The following is a 17706-nucleotide window of genomic DNA, read 5'->3' as shown; positions in this document are numbered from 1 at the left end:
AAACAAACAGAAACTGAAGGAAAATATCCTGCTCAGGAGAGGTGAATTAGTCACCAACAATGCTGAAAAGACAGAGGCTCTCAACACTTTTACCTTTGTCTTCACCAGCATTGTTGAGCCCCAGGCCTTGGGAAAAAAGCTCGAGGTAGATGCAAGCACAAATCTGCCATCACTGAAGGAAGAGCTGGTATCAATCCCCAGGGATCACTGTTGGGCCCAACTCTCCTTAATGTCTTCATAAGTGATCTGGATGGTGGGATCAACTGTACCATGATGATGATACCAAACTGAGTGGAAGTCATAGAAGTTTGGATTGGAAGGGACCTTAAAGATCATCTAGTACTAATGTTTCTCCCTGCCATGGGCAGAGACATTTCCCACTAGACCAGGTTGCTCAGAGTCCCATCCGACCTGGACTTGAGCACTTCCAGGGATGCAGTATCCACTACTTCTCTGGGCAACCTGTTCCAGTGCCTCAAATTAAGAATTTCTTCTTAATATCCAATCTAAACCTACGCTCTTTCAGTTCAAAGCCAGTACCCATTGTCCTATCATTACGTGCCCCTGTAAATGTCCCATCTTTCTTGTAGTCTTCCTTTAAGTACTGGAAGGCTGTAATTAGGTCACCCAGGCGTCTTCTCTTTTCCAGGCCAAACAATCCCAATTCTCTTAGTCTTTACTCATAGGAAAGGTAGTCACCCAGTGGTACCTTTACAGTAATCTGAAGTTGTTAATTCCATTAAAATTTTATTGTGAATCTTTAGCAACAATTATAAGGAATCCTTTTACATTCTGAAGCTGAGTTGCAAAGAACTTGGCAATGCCATCTCTGTGGCCAGTAATTAACGTTGGGGGCTTTATCCTTTTATGTGCTCTATAAAAGGATAGGAGTGTGTTACAGAGACTTTTTCACTACCATCTGAACAGGTGCTCTAGCGTGCTTTTATCACAGCAGTTATGCCATTATGTGTTATGCATGTATTATTACAGCAGCTATGTTTGCTGAAATGTATCCCACATCCTCTGAGCCATCCTCAGTGAGGTGCAACGTGCTACTTAGCTGTTATTAACTCAACGTTTTTTTCTTTCTCTTGCTTATCCATTCTTTTTCATCCTCCCTTTACTTCCTTTGGACACGTACGTTCCTATTTACCTGCCACACACCTCTTACTTTTCCTGTAGTGGCAAACCTTTCTGAAACAGAGTAAGATGAACCCCCTGGGGTTGTTTTCAACCTCTGTTGATGACACGGTGTGAAACAGAGAGGCACAGAGGGCCCTCTACTAAGCTTAAAGCAAAAACCAAACAAATCACCCCCCCATCCTGTATTTATGGCTTATGCCTAGTGTTTAAATGAACATACGTATTACATATGTTGAAGTTAGAGATTCACTTATGGTACGTCTCCATATGGAAGGCAAATCTTTAAGTTCCTTTTGCTTGGGATGCAGTTTGTCTCTTGCTGCAGGGAATTAAAACATTAAGGCATAAAAATGCAGACATTTTTCAGTCTAACAGTTAAACTACATCTTACATTCTTGGAAAAGGAAGATGAGTTATTCTGAAAAAAGTATTTTTTTTAATTTTTTTTTTCTTTTTTAAGAAACAGCAGCCATTCTTAGTAACAATCTTAAAGCACATCTAAAATGAACACTTTATTGGGCCAAGCCATGTGTTTGGCATCACACCAAAACACTATTGGGCATAATTAGAAGAAATGCCTCTCCAGCTGATGCAAGCAGGAACAGTGTTAGGCAGCTGGTGTTTAATCACATGTGCGTGGCTAAGATTGTGACAGAGTGTGAAAAGGGTTAATACTCTATTGAATGTGTTGCTTGTAATTCCTTTTTTTTCCCCTAGGGTGTTTTTTTGTTGTTGTTGTTTTGTTTGTTGGATGTTGTTTTGTTTTTTGTTTAGTGGCTTAGGTAATTAAAATCCTGAAATTGTCTGTTATGTGAATGATGGCACACAGAGGCACTGTTATGCCTCCTCGTTATGTTGAAGCATTTGTTTGAAGTCTTGTATTCGCTAAGATGAATGTTGTGTGTCAGGAAGACACCGTTTCTTCCTGAGTACATATTCCTTAATCTTGCCATCACCCTTTCAAAGATTGACCCGGTCTTGACTGGAGATCAGCAATATTTGACCCAGACAACGTGAGAGAATACCAGTGTCTGGGCCTTTGAAATGTCTGAAATCATACAATTGTTACTACATCATATAGCACTGCTTGTAAAGGTGCAAAATACAAGGTTGGAAAATACTGTTGTTGTAGTATCTTGCTTTGGCCTGCTGTTCATGATTAATGTCCCAAACATTATTAAACCACTATTATCCCTATCTGTCAACTGTGATGCTAGATGCTGTATTTGTACTGTTTACATCAAACATGCTTGGATAAGAGATTTAAGTGAATCTGATACAAATGTTCTCATTGGTGTAAAATAGCTTTTAATCTAATGGGTTTATTTTTTTCATTAAAGTGTTTTCTTTCTTTAAAGTATTTTTTCTTTGGTGTGTACAATGTAGAAAGGGTACACACCAAATAGAACGTGGGGAGTGTTTATAACTATTGAATATCATTTGTAAATGACATATAAAGTTTATCTTTGTATTAATGAAACTGCTAAAGCTAATTGTAGCCATTCTAAAATGTGTTCATGTCACTAAAATTTGATACTTTGGGATTTATTTTTATTCCTCTTGCATAACAGTGTAAAAAAATAAAATATTCTGTGTGTGGATATATTTAAAATGTCTTATTCTGTCCCTATGGTCTCGTTGCTTTTGTGTTTGATTTATATATATTTATAATATAAAAAGTTACTATATTGTCCTTTTACTTTTTGTATAGCCATGTGGCTGTCATATCTTTTGACTTTTTAGTTTCCTTTTCATTTGAAATGTTTCCACTTTTTCAAGTGAAAATGAAAATGCTGTTTGATTCAAATACTTTGTGATCAATAGCAACTTGTTATTCATTGCCAATCTCTAAAGCCTCTTTTTCTTTATAACATTCTTTGATTAGATTAGTTATTAGTAATAACTTCTTCAGGTTTTATAAATGAGAAGTTTACATAGACAGTGAGAAACTTGCTAATAGTTTAAAGAGTTATAGGCAATATAGGCAAAACCTGGTAACATGGCTTTATATTCCTTAAGCAGTTTAAACAAAATGACTGCTGTAAGGTTTTAAGGGACATTTAACAAGTCAAATATTAGAGACTACAGAAGCTGGTACTTTAGGGTAATGGAACTGCAGATTTTACCTGTGATTCTGTCAATGCTATGTTATTCCATAATTTTAATTAAAGATTTCTGTTCCTCTTGAACATTAAAGTACCATATCTTAGCAGTCACCTTCTCTTAGCTCCACTGGGCAGTTTGCTTGATTTGTTAGAGAGCATGAGAATTAAGTAAATTTCAAAAGGATGTTTGTTTGACCATAATCTCTGTAACATTTCAGTGGAGAAAGAAAGTGGTTCTGTTATTTGCTTATATTAAAAATATAGGAAGGCCAGGAACTGGAGGAAAATTTATGTAGTTGGTGAAAATATGAAGTGGAAAACTTCTCTGGCAGTGTTTGTTACCTTTGTGATATTACTAGCATGTTTCACTTTAATGAATAAAAACCTGCTGAGATTATGATTCATGTTTACTTTAAAGCAATAAACTTTGAATGGTTTCTCATCTGAACTCTCATTATAATCTATGTTTATGTTTTACTTTCTCTAATAAAAAGTTGGAACTTAAAATCACACTTTCTTTTAAAAGAAGTAAAATAGGCTTTAAAAGGTACTACCTCTCATCTTCACAGAGCTTTAGGTGGGTAGATACTGCTCTTTGTACTTTACAAGCAGAGGCTTGATGGAAAGTTTAAGAGTTTTTTAAAAGAGGCAGGAAACGTGAGAGTTCTAGGAATCATTAGCAGAATGGGCCCCAAATTGTCCTTACTTGATTGGGTGTGGGGGAGGAGAAGATACAATTTTAGGATGTAAAGTTGGACTGATCTGCAGGTTGAATTCCCATTCCAGTTGTCCTTCTACAAGCATGACTTAAGATGGTACCTGTCTTAACATTTTTCTTCAGGGGTAATGAGCAGAATAATGGCAAAAATTTGTCTTCTGTATGTGGGCCATGATAAATAGGATTTAATTGCCTCTGCCATTTAGGTCCTTGTTCCCAAACCAGCAGATCTTAGCAGGATCATTTGGTAGTACAGATATTTCAGAGCTGTGGGTGAACAGATATATTTCTGTCAAATCTAAAGGAATTAGTTAACACTTATAGTGTCTGCAGAAAGACAAGCAGTAGCCGATCCACTCTAAAGGCAGTTGATGCAGGCAGGTATCTACATCAGCAGGCTTTATGTGAAGGCAGGTAACATACTTTTTTTTAAACAAATGTAAGTTTATGCTGCATCTCATAGGAAATGTAAGTTTATGCTGCATCTCATAATTTTTATCACAGAATGAGAGAATGTGCTGTGTTGGAAGGGACCCATCACAATTATCAAGTCCAGCTCCTGGCCCTGGGCAGAACACCTCAAGAGTCACAGCATGTGCCTGAGAGTATCATCCAATGCTTCTTGAACTCTGTCAGGCTTGGTGCTATGACCACTTTCCTGGGGAGCCTGTTCCAGTGCCTGACCACCTTTGAATGAAGAACTTTTTTCTGATATCCAGTCTAAACCTCCCCCAACTCACCTTCATGCTTATTCCTGGAGTCCCATCATTGGTCACAAGAGTGAAGAGATTGGTACTTTTTGACCTGGCTCTAATATGTTGCAGAATAATAGCCCAAGTTCATAAACTTTACCTTGTTAGTGGAGTAATTGCACCTGTCCTGTGTAGGGCCAGGAGCTGGACTTGTTGATCCTTGTGGGTCCCTTCCAGCTCTGTGAATCCAATTCTGTGATTCTGTCCCCTGCTTTCTATTTGCTAGATGTTTTTGTTTGCTTGTGATGTTCTGCTGAGAGTGGGTGTCATGGACCAGAAGTGAAAGGTATGTGTGAAGTTTGCCTATAAATGAGATGCAGAAGCCTTGGGTGACTGCTCTGCTAAACCAGCCCCCTCAGGGACCAGCAAGTTCTGAATGCACATAGGCAAGTGTGGAGCAGCATTTACTAGTATGAGATCAACTGTAGGGCTTCAGGGCTATATTTGGCTCCTTGGCTATGCCTGTGGTCAGGAGGGTGTGGCCTTACTTGTCCTCTGGAGTTCCAGGTTTTCTATTTCAGGAAGTATTAATAACTTGATGAACAAAGAAGAAAGAAACAGTTCTTTAAAATTCAGTTTCCTAACAAATGACCCTGCTGAAAATGCTTTAAAATCTCCTACAGGTGTCTGTGAAAAGTGACCTTTTCATAAGTGGCTTCAAACTTTCATAAATTACTGTACGTGTTATTTCAGAAAGGGCAGTTAAGTTAATAATATTACAATTATGTTGTTATATGTTTTTATAAAGGACCATAATGCTGCAGAAAAAGTATTTGAGTGCAAGTATAAAATAAGTAGGCAAAATGGGGTGATCTTTAATAGCTAATGGCAATTCTGTCATTGGAACAGTATGAGACTGATGTACCTTTTTTGTTGGGTTCAAACAAAAATGGTCAGGTTAGATTCCCTCAAATCTTGGATACATTACTTCCCTTGTGTAATGGTGGCTGTTATGTTCATGGCCTGTTTTCACTAGGAGCAATGCTGGTATGAGTTATGTGTCATATATCCACTGAACATTTCAAAAGCTGCAGTGTTGTTTGGCTCTGTCTGCTTCTAGGCTTGAACATACCCTCTCTGTCCCCTTCACAGTTAAAGATTTTATATTTCCAGATTTTGTAACTTCATTGTTATAAAATTTGTTGCCAAGATATCAACTGTTGTGGTAGCTTTTTTTCAAAAAGCATCTTAATGCAAGGTGGGAAAACAAGCAGACCTGACAAGTCAGTGACATTTCTCTGTTTGTGACTGGAACGCTGCATCTGGATTTGCTTTTGTGCTGTATTGCAAAGCTGATGGCTAAAATACAAATGCAGTCATTAAGTGAAGAAAAACTTTAAGGGTAATTGGATGAAAGGAGAGAGTTCTGTTGGAGGGGGAAGTAATTTTACTAACTCTGTTTTAAGTTCCTTAAATTCTGGATGGCCGTTGGTCTTTAGGCATGGTAAGAATCATGCAGATCATTAGGTTTGTAATGAAAGCATTAATTGTTTTAGAAATAATCTAAATCTATCTTATCTGCTACCATCGGAAACTGTAGCTGTGCATTAGGGTTCATTAAACAATTCAGCTGTGGGCACCTTCTGAAATTAAATAACTTTGAGAATCATTTCAGTAAAAGGCTTGGAACAAGTACAATTTGAGATGAGTAACAGCTGTGTTTTGGTGTATAGATATGAGTCTGTTTCACAGAGGAAATAAAACTGTGCCGAAATAGACTGTAGTCCTGAAGAGAGCCCTGCTCTAACTGTGTGTGTGCGTTCCAGTGGTGAGATTAAAACATCTCTAGGCATACTTTTTTCAGTTTTCTGATAGCCCTTTTATTCTCTTTATCTCTTACAACAGTTCAGTGTTGTCCTATGATAATATTTTTTTCCTGTCATAATTTTCTTGCCCTGTTTTGCTGGTTAAAAATGGCTAAGCACTTGTCAAGAAGGATGCCTTTCTCTGCATTAGCCCTGGAGGCTGTTAATGACCTGAAAGCTCCCAGCGTGGGCTGGCTCAGAGGAAGTCTTCCTGTAGGTTGTAATCTCTTACTGCTATTGGGAGCTAAGGTTCAGTTACATAGATTTCTCTATAATACTCATGTTAGTTGTGCTAAAGGAATAATTTCCACTTTGCCTCATTGCTGGTAACTTTTACTCAGGGAGGAGAGAGAATAACCACCTCCTGAGTGACCTGTCCCTGTTACCATGTCTTGCCTGTGCTCTGTGCCTTTCGCCTCCCTTCTGTTGAATCCTGATTATTAGCATTTTGAGATTTTTTTAACTGGTTTAATTGAAGTTCCAGCCAAGTTCTGCTTGCCTGAAAAGGTCTTTCAAGTTTGTGATGTGAATTTGTATTTTTATAGCATTAATAAAGCCATGTTATTTGTTTGTTCTCATCTAGGTGCTTGAACTGGGATTTGATTTCTCATCCTATGGATCACTGAATGAGTAACAGATGGCCTTGCCTCGTCTTACAGGCGCTTTACGCTCCTTTTCAAATGTCACTAAACATGAAGATTACAGTGAAGAATTAGCTGACTTAGTGGTAAAACTTTTTTTCTCTTACAAAACATAATTATAGTAAGAATTGTTTGCTTTCTTCATTTGCATTTCTATTTCATAAGAGTGGGCAAGCAAAACTGGGCAGAGTGTGTTCCTGTGCGTTCCTTCATTGTGTCCTCACTCAAAGTCAAATTTGCTGTAGCTTTGTGATTTATACTAGGCCCTTAAAATCATGATGTGCCATATGGATAGAGTTGCTTGGCTGTGTTGGTACAGCCCTGTTAATTCATCTTTCAGGACATTGGGTAGGGCTGGTGTGCTTTTAGCTCTGAGCTCATATAGAGCTGGGAAGCCAAACATTTCCTTTTTAATATTAAGTTCACTGAATTTAGGTACTTTTTTAGTTTCCCATGAAATAATGCATTAAAACAGCAGATGCCTGTAATGTGAAATGAATTTGGAATCTTGGGAGCTGTAAATCTCTTGAAGTTGCAAGAGTTTGGCTTTATAGAGAATTTTGCTTTGGAAGAGTCAAGTAGTGAGAGAGTGTGTGTACATTTGCATATCCTTCTTCGTTACACTCAGGAAAGAATCTAGAACAGGTAGCAAGAAAACTGCTTACAATCATTGCTATGTACTGACTGAATGCAATTGGAAGGAGGTGTTTTTATCTGGTGTCTAATTTTAAAGGAACCTTGATATAGTAATTTGAAATAAATAAAAAAGCTCAAATATTTTGCATTTTCAGACTAAAAGGTCAAAACTACAGGCACAGTTGCTGAAGTCTGATCTTACTTGGAAGAAGATAATAAAGTTCATTGACGACAATTTGGACAAAAAAGAATACCAAACTGTAAATGGTGATTTAAAAACTATATTACAAGCTGCAAAACAAATAGGTATGTTTTCATTATCTAGTAGTCTAATAATACACTGTTTTTCTTCAGAATGGGGGCGAGTTCAAGCTGCTTTCTGCCTGCATACTTTGCATATGGGTACAATTTTAGTTCTACCTCGACACCAGTTTTTACCCTGAAATATCTTTGAAACTCCAGTTGATCTAATGTGCACATGGGTAATTTGGTCTTCTGTTTTATTTTAAGATATGATTCCATTGTGGATATTCATGTTTTTTTGATAGCATTGTATTGTGGTGTGTGGTATGGTTTGTGATTGACAGTTACTAAGCAGAAACAACAGATTCTTTCGAAATGACAATACTCTGAGAAAAGAACAATCTTGGTGTTGTTTGCTTTAGTTCCATGTAATTGGTATAATGACAAATTGGTCTGCTGCATAGCTGGATAAAAATATAAGAAATATTTTCTGCTTTAAGTATTTGGCGTTGAGGAGAGAAATAAATAAAAAATTTCACTCATCTGGAATTAAACTTTTAAAACTGAAATACATTATGGCAAAGAAAGTGGAAGTGTAAACACATAGTTTTGATTGGAAAAACTAAACCTAATTCAGCTTTTGCTTTTGGCAGAATTTAACTTCATCAGTCTTAAACTGAGCGCATAGCTCAAGCTCTTGCTGTCACATATTTAAGAATTTTTCATTTCAATCTCTTAGGTATATTTTCCCCTTTTCTGATTATGTTTCAAATATCTTGAATAGAACTGTAAGTGAAAAGACTGAGAGAATTAATATATATAAATATATTTGCCTGATTTTGGAATTATAGAGCAGTTTTTTATCACAATACAGATGTTAACCTGGCACACTTACGTGTCTATTTCTTGACAGTTTTTTTTTGAATATCAAGTAAATTGTGAAAGAAACAAATATCTAAATACAGACTTTCAAAAAAGACTAGACAAGTTATTCATGTCCAACATGTAGTCATCTATTGTGCTGTACAGTTGCAGAATATGTCTGTTAAAGCTATTCAAGGTTATAGTGGATATTGCTTGAATGAGCCATCAGAAGTATAATTTTGAATATTTCTCAAATCACTAACAAAAATTTTTTAAACTTCTCTGGTGATACATGTGTTCTAAATTTTGCTTTGTGGTTCATTCTTTCCATTTTAGTGACATACCTCTGTTGTTTTTACAAATCGGGTCCTTTTTTTTTTCTTTAATCCTCTTTTCTCTAATACAAGTAGTAGAGCTAATGCTATTAGTAGACTTTTAGCTTCTTTGGGCTGGAATTTAAGCATCTGGATGCCTGTCTTTCTGCGACAGGACTCTGGGAAGGGCCACCTCTTTGCCCCAAGCCAAGTATCTCTGCTTCAGGGCACAGATTTCAGCTGGCACTTGGAACACACAAGATTTGAGGGAAAGTCATGCAAGATGGGGATTGAGTTTGCACCAACCATGAGTACCTAAAGTTAATAGGAAAAGTTGCAGTCTGTACTGATAATAGATACGTATTGATTGAGAAAGCTGTTTTAAATGTCTACTATGTACAGTTTAATCATAAGAGGTACTAGACTAAAATGTTCGCTGGCAAACATATGATTATAAAGTTTGCAATGTAAAAAAGTAAGACCATATGCAGTATAGCAAGTAGGAAAAAAAAAATCCAGTGATGTAAAAAAAGTTATAAACAAAATAAGTATTTGCCATTCTTTGCTGCAAATGTTATCTATGAAAATAAATTGACAGATTTGTGTTTTCTGTATTAGTGACAGAAACACGTATTAGCTGTGTGATTTTATATTCAATTATTTTTTTTTTAAATTTTAACTTTTTGCCAAAGATGACTGCAAAAACTTTTTAATTTCCATCTGCCCCCCTCAACTTTTAATAGCAGGCCTAGCCAGTGTGGTGGGTAGGTAAAGCAAATTGAAAGACTTGAAAGTAATAGTGGTAAATTTTTGTTTGATGAAGTAGAGAAGACAAAACAAATGAAAACAGATGCATGATTATTTAGTTAGAACGAGTTAGAAAGAAACCATCAGCTTTGACGCTTCTGAATAAACATGTATAATGTTATGCAGACATGAATCAGAATAGATTGCAGTGATTGAAGCACAAACTGAACTGATAGTAATGTTCCAACCACCATCATCAGAAATGTATAGTAGGGAAAGAGAAATTTTTACTTTAATTTCAAGGAAATTAAATCTCAGTCTAGGCAACAGATACTATATTATTGGTTCACTTTATGGGGTAAATTTCGCTTAATGAAATGATCTGATTGGCATAAAAACAAAAAGAGTAGCTTCTAGTACTCCATCTTTTGCCATCTTGTCTGGCTCATTTTATTGAGATGGGAGGGGTAGTATTTTCTCAAGAGATGTTTCTACAAATAGGAGATGTTGATAATAAAGAAGAATTAGCACACAGTAAATCTAAGAGCTTTTTCTCAAAACCTTCAATTGCTCTTTTAGTTTAGTAATCTGAACTTCTGTTCCAACACAAGTGACTTTAAACAATAATATGTATTTTTATGTTAGGAGTATAAGAGTGAGCTTCATGCAGCCAAACTTAGGACTACAAGTTTTCAGATGTGAGGTTTTTTTTTTCCTGTGATTCCTATATAGCTAATGCTAAAAGGGAGGGGCTGAACCACCTTTTTACTTTGAGATATATTTATATATGTTATGTATCTTCCATATGTAGGTATCTAATTATCTTGTAAATATCACCTCCAGTCCTCTCTATGAACTTTTCAGCTTATGGAAGTGCTCCACAGGGAAATTCAAGCTAAATACTGAATTTTTAGGCATCTCCATTTATATGTTATGTTTCTAGTTATGCAGCCTTTCTCCATCTGCTTATGCTGGATTTTTTTCCTCCTTTCTGTTACATTGTGGGGAAGAAACCCCTTGCTTTTCCTGGGGTTAAATCTACCCTAAGTTGAATCAAGTCACAGGTAAATAAATTCTGCATGTTGCTATCGTATAAAATAAATAAAATACCCAGTATGCTGGCTGTTTTTGTTTAGTTTATGCTTGATGACTTTTAAAATTTTGTTTGGTAGCGACATTTTAGTTCATCATATGGAAGTTTTGCTTATGTTTTCCTTGAATACCTTTGTGAATATCTGTGTAAGAAGTAAATTCATGTTTTTATCTAATAATGTATTGTTTATTTGCATAATATGACATTTTGTAGATAGAAATCTAAATTAATGTATTTATTTGCTTTAATTATTTTGACCAATTTTTCTAAATAACACATACTTTGTAGTAATTCTACTGGGAATTACTGCAAGAATTCAGTAGTTCCCGGCTGAGTTCTGTATATTTAGTGTGTTATGAATATTCAGGCTAGGCAGTGTATAAATAGTGAGACAAAGAGGAAATTTGTTATCATTAAAGAGCTCATAAATATACTATTGTGAGTTTAAGACCTCTGGCAAGTTTTTTTCTCTAGCTTGGAAAAATAAGAAAGCATTGGTAATTCTTAATATGAATTTTTAGTATGTAGAAAGATAATGAAGACAGATGCTTTATTATCATATACCTCTTATAGTTCCGTACCTTGCAACAATTGTTACTTGTTATGGTCTTCTTTTGATATCTCTGTTGATGAGACTTGCAGCAAGAAATTGAATACAGTTATGTTATAGGTAATGAAAGTAGTATGTATTAGTAGTACTAGTTAGTGCTACATTAGTAGTGTACTTCATTAGTATGGAGTGTATAAAGTTACATTTGGTTTTGTTAACAGTTGGTGCTGAAAATGGACAAGAAGCAATTGAAAGTGGAGCTGTTTTTCTTTTTAAGACATTTCACGGGAAAGAATGTGTTGGCCATGATGAGACAAAGGTGATCAAGGAGATGTTTGGGCCATTTCCATCGTCATCTGCTACTGCAGCTTGTGATGCCACATCTCGGATTGCTTCTCACTTCTCTGAAGAACAGCTTACAGGCCTCATACAGATGACTGAAGAGCAAAATGGTGATAACAGAGTGTCCTTTGGTAAAAATATAGTGTTTTCATTTGATATGCATGATTTGGATCACTCTGAAGAGCTGCCTGTGAATGGTGAGGCTGATGCACAGAAAAATATAAGCTTAGATTATAACAAATTTCTGAATAACCAGCTGAATCACTTACAGAATTACTGTGCTGAGAAATCTGATCTCAAGTCTTTGGAAAAAGTAGATGATTCTTTTTTATGGTGTGAAGTTGGAAAGTACCTGAAGGAATTTCAAGGGGGTAACCCTGGAGGGCCAACAACAGAAGACCTCTGCTGTACATTGTATGAGATCCTTGCTTCTACCAAAAGTGGCGATGAACTGCAAAATGAGGTACAGTAGCATATGAACCAGACTGTGTATATTTGAATACTACAGAAAAATACAATTATTTCACATTAATCGATGTCAATATACTTTATCCAAGTATTGTCTTTGCTTTTTTTTTTTTTTTAATTTGTCTTGAGAGAAATCACATGTCAACATCATGATTTACCAGGCAAAAGATGGATGCAGCATGAGTTTTATGTGAATAGTGTCCTTTTCCCTGTAATGGACAGGCTATAACTTTTTTTTTTTTGGTGGCCATTTGCTCAGCTTCTTGCTACTTTCTTTTTAAGCAGAAGCCAGTTTAGGCTGCCTATAAAAGTGTCAGGAACTTGCAAAAGCAAACTGAAATAACTTCCTTGGGCAGGTTTCATCTCCAGTTTTCAGAGCATGCAGCTGGAAGGCTGTGCAGGTGGTGCTACTTTAAAATTTTGTCATATCAGGTCTATTTCTTTGAATAAGGAAAGGGAATGGCTGGGTTTCTTACAAGAACAGCAGAGAAAGCTTGAGAGAGAGGGAACAGTTACTGGAGTTGTAGGATAAGTGTAGTAGCAGAAGGGGGAAAAAGCATGATTAAAGGCTGGGGAAGAGGTTTTCCAGGTGTGTGCATAAGATAATCTAGGCAAGAGAGAACTTGTTTTGAATGGGGTTGGGAAAGAATTCCTGCAATTTGCTAATTTTTTTTTCCTGTGCACTTCTCTGTTAGGTTTAGTTTATTCTTCCTAACTTGCTCTGCTTTCCTCCCCTGAAAACATCTAGTACTTAAATTCACAAACTGACTTTTCAGAAAGACTTTAAATTTGAAAATTTGCTACTGAAATACAACTGATGGTAGGAATAAACAGTAATGAAATGCACTATAGTGAAAATTTTCAGGATTTTTACCATTACAGTTGCAGATTTAATTCTTACAAAAAACATTAAGTCATAGAGTATTTCATCTTAGGTTTAAATAACTATGTATTGATATCTAATGCATAATGATATAGTTGCTGAAGCCATATTATTGTTTTGTTTGGTAATCAGTAGACCTCATTTTGGCCACCCTTTGAGCTGCATTCTGCATATGAATATTTTCTTACAGACTACTTCTAATTTGAGATCTTAAATATAAATGGAAACTGGTCTAATTTCTACTGCATTGAAATATATTTGAAAAATAACACTTTAAGCCATGTCTGCAAACAGTTTCATATTTTAAGTGTTGTATTGAAGGATGACTCATGAAAATAGAAGACTGAACAGGTCTTGGATAAGGAAATTGGATAAAGAAACTTGAATGTAAAATGAAACACAAAAAGAATATCTTCATTTGTCATAGGGACCTGAAGTTTATAATTCCATACTTCTGCATAATACCTACTTAATGCCTAAGTTTACTTTGTAAAATTTGTTAAAGGAAAGGCTCAAAACCTTTCACTCGAAGCAAGAAGAAATAGCATTTTTATTTCGCAACTTTATGATCATAATGGATTGCTAAATGAATTGGCAGAAAGTTCAAGCTATCAGTTTTTATGTAGGTCACCATTAAAGACTTCTTTTCCTTTAGTTTTTGGAGCAAAGAATTCTTGGCAAAATTTCTCTTTTGATGGCTTCACAGTTTTAATTTGATAATATGAAAAAATTGTTTGCCAGCAAACTGAAGATTATTCAGCAGGTTTCTTTTATATGAGTCACTAGAGAGAAGAAGGATTCTTTCCTTGGAGTGTCTGAAAACTATATCTTATTTTGGATTTTTAAAAGAAATTAGTAATAAAAAATAAAAATAAAAACAAAAGCAAAGATCTCCCCATTTTCCTTATTTTGGTCCCCATGTTGCTTTTCCTTGCAACACTCTTATTTCATTGTTCATTGTGCAGTGTGGGGGTTGAGGAGGGAGTAAGATGAATTTGAACCTGATCACCTTTTGTTAAAAGCTAGCTGGCATTTGTATTGTGCTCTCTGTAAGCATAGTTGTGGCTTGAAAATTTCTTCTGGGCTTTAGATTTTACTATTACTTAGGGTTTTTTTTTTTATTACAGCCGTTTTGTTGGTGCCATCATTAAGAGCAGATGGTGCTTTTAAACCTGAAGGTAACCCATTTCTAGAACTAGGTCATAGGTTTGCTGTATGAGGTGGTATAACAAGTATGTGATTGATCATGCATACTGAAAATCTTACATTACTTGGGGCAATGTATACATGCTAAAGTGTCTATGCTCTATGAATTTTTTTCTTCATAAAGAAAAAAAAGAGAACTATCGATATGAAAGGATAATTCTTTTAAATAAAAATCCATATCTGTAAAACACATTTTTATATTTTAAATATAAAGATACCACTGTCTGGTAATTATTAAACAAGAAGAGAACATGCTGGTGGTGAGGATATTGGTGAGTGGACTTCTGTAAGACAATTTCATTTGATCCTTGGGCAAACTTTACTGAGATTCCGGACCACATTAAGAATATGAACATTTTATATCATTTCAGGTATGCCATCCTGGTTGTTTTTTGGGGTTGTTTGTGTATGTACAAGCACACATGTATGGTATTTAGGTTTTTATCTACTTAATGAACTCTACAAGGAATTGAAATCATTTGCTTTCTCTAGCAGCATGTGGCTTATGTTTAAAATGGTTGGCAAGGTAGAAGAAATACTTTGTTCTTTGTTTCCACTATTTAAGAACATACCACTCTTCCTTTAGGACAGTTTGTTTTTCTGGCATATCACTGGTGACTCTAAATTAGAGGAAAATTGGTTCTTATGATTGGAGTGATATTGGAGTTATAATTTATTTTTTAAGTGTTTGAGACATGACTTTTCATTTAAAACATAAGTTCTAGTAACCCTAAATGACAGCTACACACTTTTCACAGTGTCTCAGATTTTGTAGATGAATATAAGATGGTGATGATGTGGTAACAAGACCATTATTTAAAAACAGGAAGAAAAAGCAGATGGCCAATTACAGAGTTCAGCCAATGACTCTTGTGGTTTATTATTATTTTATATTAAAACTTAGTATGCAATGTATTTCTCAAGTTGAGCACTCAGTTTCTAATATATGATGCTTTCGGAATGAAGACTGGAGCCATCTTGAGAGCATTTTAGCGGCTTTTCCACCTATCACCTCCCAGGGTAACTAGGAAAAAGTTAGAAGGGTTTATTATTACTGTTTGATTACACCATGCTGTTCTTAGAGGGCTTTGCTTTCTTCTGTGAAGTCTCTGCTTTATAGTTGTGACTGTTTTCCAGCTCTGCATTAAAAGGTTAACATGTATATGTACTTGGAACTATAGCATCCAGAGGTTCTATAAGTTAAATACAGGCCACCTGTATTACAAACTGTCATAGTGTGAAAAAACATTCCTTTATATTTAATTTCTAACAATAATTCAGTATTCATCACTCCTACCAAAAATGTAAGATATGTTTTCTTCCTTGTTGTCATAACCACCTGACATACAGTAAGAGACCAAAGGGTAGTAACGTGGAGTTTGAAGGTCCTCAGTCCTTCCTTCAAGGGTGAAAAACATTCATTTCAAATCAAAGTACACCTGAAATCAGAAAAGTCTGAGTTGTGGAATATAGGTTTTATATGATGAAAAAAAAGAGGTCATGAATTGGGCAGCACTTCTTCCTGTATGTATTCCTTATTAGATCCATCCAGTAATATACTCATCATTAGAGCCAAAAAGTTATTGCTTTATTACTGAAATTCAGTTCTTTTCGTACTTATTTCAGAATGGAAGTTAACAGATTATTTTGTTGCTTCATTAAGTAGGATTTTTTTTTCAGTGTAGTGTTCTCTGAATGCTTGATTTAGCAACAGGCTTTTAGACAGTTTTCTCCAGCCTCTTCTAAGTGGAGCACTGTTGTCTCTCAGGCTTCTGCCTGTAACTTTTTCTTAGCCACCTTTGTCACTGCTAGCAAGATAATGATTTTTTTTTTCCACATGAGTTCATCTACAGCATTTCTGTTCCTTTGTCTTAATCCCACCACAAATGTCTGCTTTGTTGGTTGAACCTGTAAATGCTCATGGGATCAAGAACAAGGGGAACTTAACTAATTCAGTGAACTGGTAGGAAGCTCCTCTGTGTCTGCCACCAACCTTTTTGCAACAGAAGTATAGAAGAGTAAAGGAAAGCAAAATCTGTTTAAATGTTCACAGAATCTAGAAGGGACCTTTTCTGTCAGTGATACAATATATTAAAGTGAGGAAGACCCATTAATAAAAGAATCTGGGAAAATTTGTCCCAGCTCTTCCCTGAAGAGTGCTCCAGTCTTGTTGCTTGGGTGTTTAAAATGGACTTGTTTTCTGCTTTTTGACTTTATTCAGGGCTGCTTTTATGATCACTTTTCCTGTGCTACAGTTGTCTTTTTTTTTTTTTCCAAAGCATTTTTAAACATGAGCATCAAAGAACTGTGCTTGTACCTTCTTTTCCAGGTGATGCTATGCCTTTTAAACACTGCCTTTCCTTTCATTTACCCTTCAGGCAGTTCCTTGCCAACTTTTAATTCTTCTATTAACGCTTATCTTCACAAATTCCACATGTCCTCATGTGGAAAAATTGCAATGTTTTAAATGAAGTCCAGATGTGAGACAACTGCTATTTATTCATTTCCTACCTTAATGAAGTGTTAGACCAAGTGATGTATCATTAGTAAGCCCATGCTATGTTTATGCCATTTTCCAGTTATCTGGATGTCTTTTTCATTCTTTTCAAAACATATCCCTTTAACTCACCTCCAATCATATTTATATTTTTCTTATCCACAGTGTTATTGCACTTGTAGATGTGTGATCCCTGACTGACGGTTTCATGTGTCAGTTTCTGAAGATTTATGAAAGATTACATTGCGTTCAATCTGCCTGAACAGCGAACTCTGAATTTTGTTCCTAGCTCCGTTGTGATCATTTTTATATCCATGCTCTTTTCTCTTTAACTGCTTTATCCTTATATCCAAAATAATTTTTTTAACCATAGAAAAATTTTAATTTTAATATTGAACTGAATTAAAGTATTGTCAGTAACTTTGAAGAGTCAAAATTTTCCTTTCAAAAGGGAAATTTATGCTACAGTGAGGGACCTAGATAGTGGAGTTAGCTGGTCCATGACACTCAAAATGGGAAACATGCCTAGCTACTTTCGAAGGAAAATACACTAAAATTGTTTCCTCGTGTAGAGATATGAGCCATTAAATAGAATCATGGAATACGAGGTTGGAAGGGACTTCAAGAATCATTTGGTCCAACCTTTCAGGGCAAAAGCATGGTCTAGACAAGATGTCTTAGCACCCTGCCCACCCAAAT

General features: G+C 35.6%; 1 protein-coding gene across 1 annotated transcript in view; it reads left to right on the top strand.

Moving 5' to 3' along the window:
• The window catches only part of ASCC3 (activating signal cointegrator 1 complex subunit 3), a 270615-nt gene that overhangs the window by 10358 nt on the left and 242551 nt on the right, over positions 1–17706 (top strand). Inside the window, exons 2-4 of the mRNA XM_017818701.1 lie at positions 7107–7250; positions 7956–8106; positions 11833–12416. Coding sequence (XP_017674190.1) covers positions 7161–7250; positions 7956–8106; positions 11833–12416 — 825 coding nt within the window. The 5' untranslated portion in view covers positions 7107–7160. The remainder of the gene's footprint in view (positions 1–7106; positions 7251–7955; positions 8107–11832; positions 12417–17706) is intronic.

The sequence above is a fragment of the Lepidothrix coronata genome, unplaced genomic scaffold (assembly GCF_001604755.1).
Source record: "Lepidothrix coronata isolate B3197 unplaced genomic scaffold, Lepidothrix_coronata-1.0 Scaffold70, whole genome shotgun sequence".
In the NCBI taxonomy this organism is placed as follows: domain Eukaryota; kingdom Metazoa; phylum Chordata; class Aves; order Passeriformes; family Pipridae; genus Lepidothrix; species Lepidothrix coronata.
This window is presented reverse-complemented; position numbering and strand designations above follow the sequence as displayed.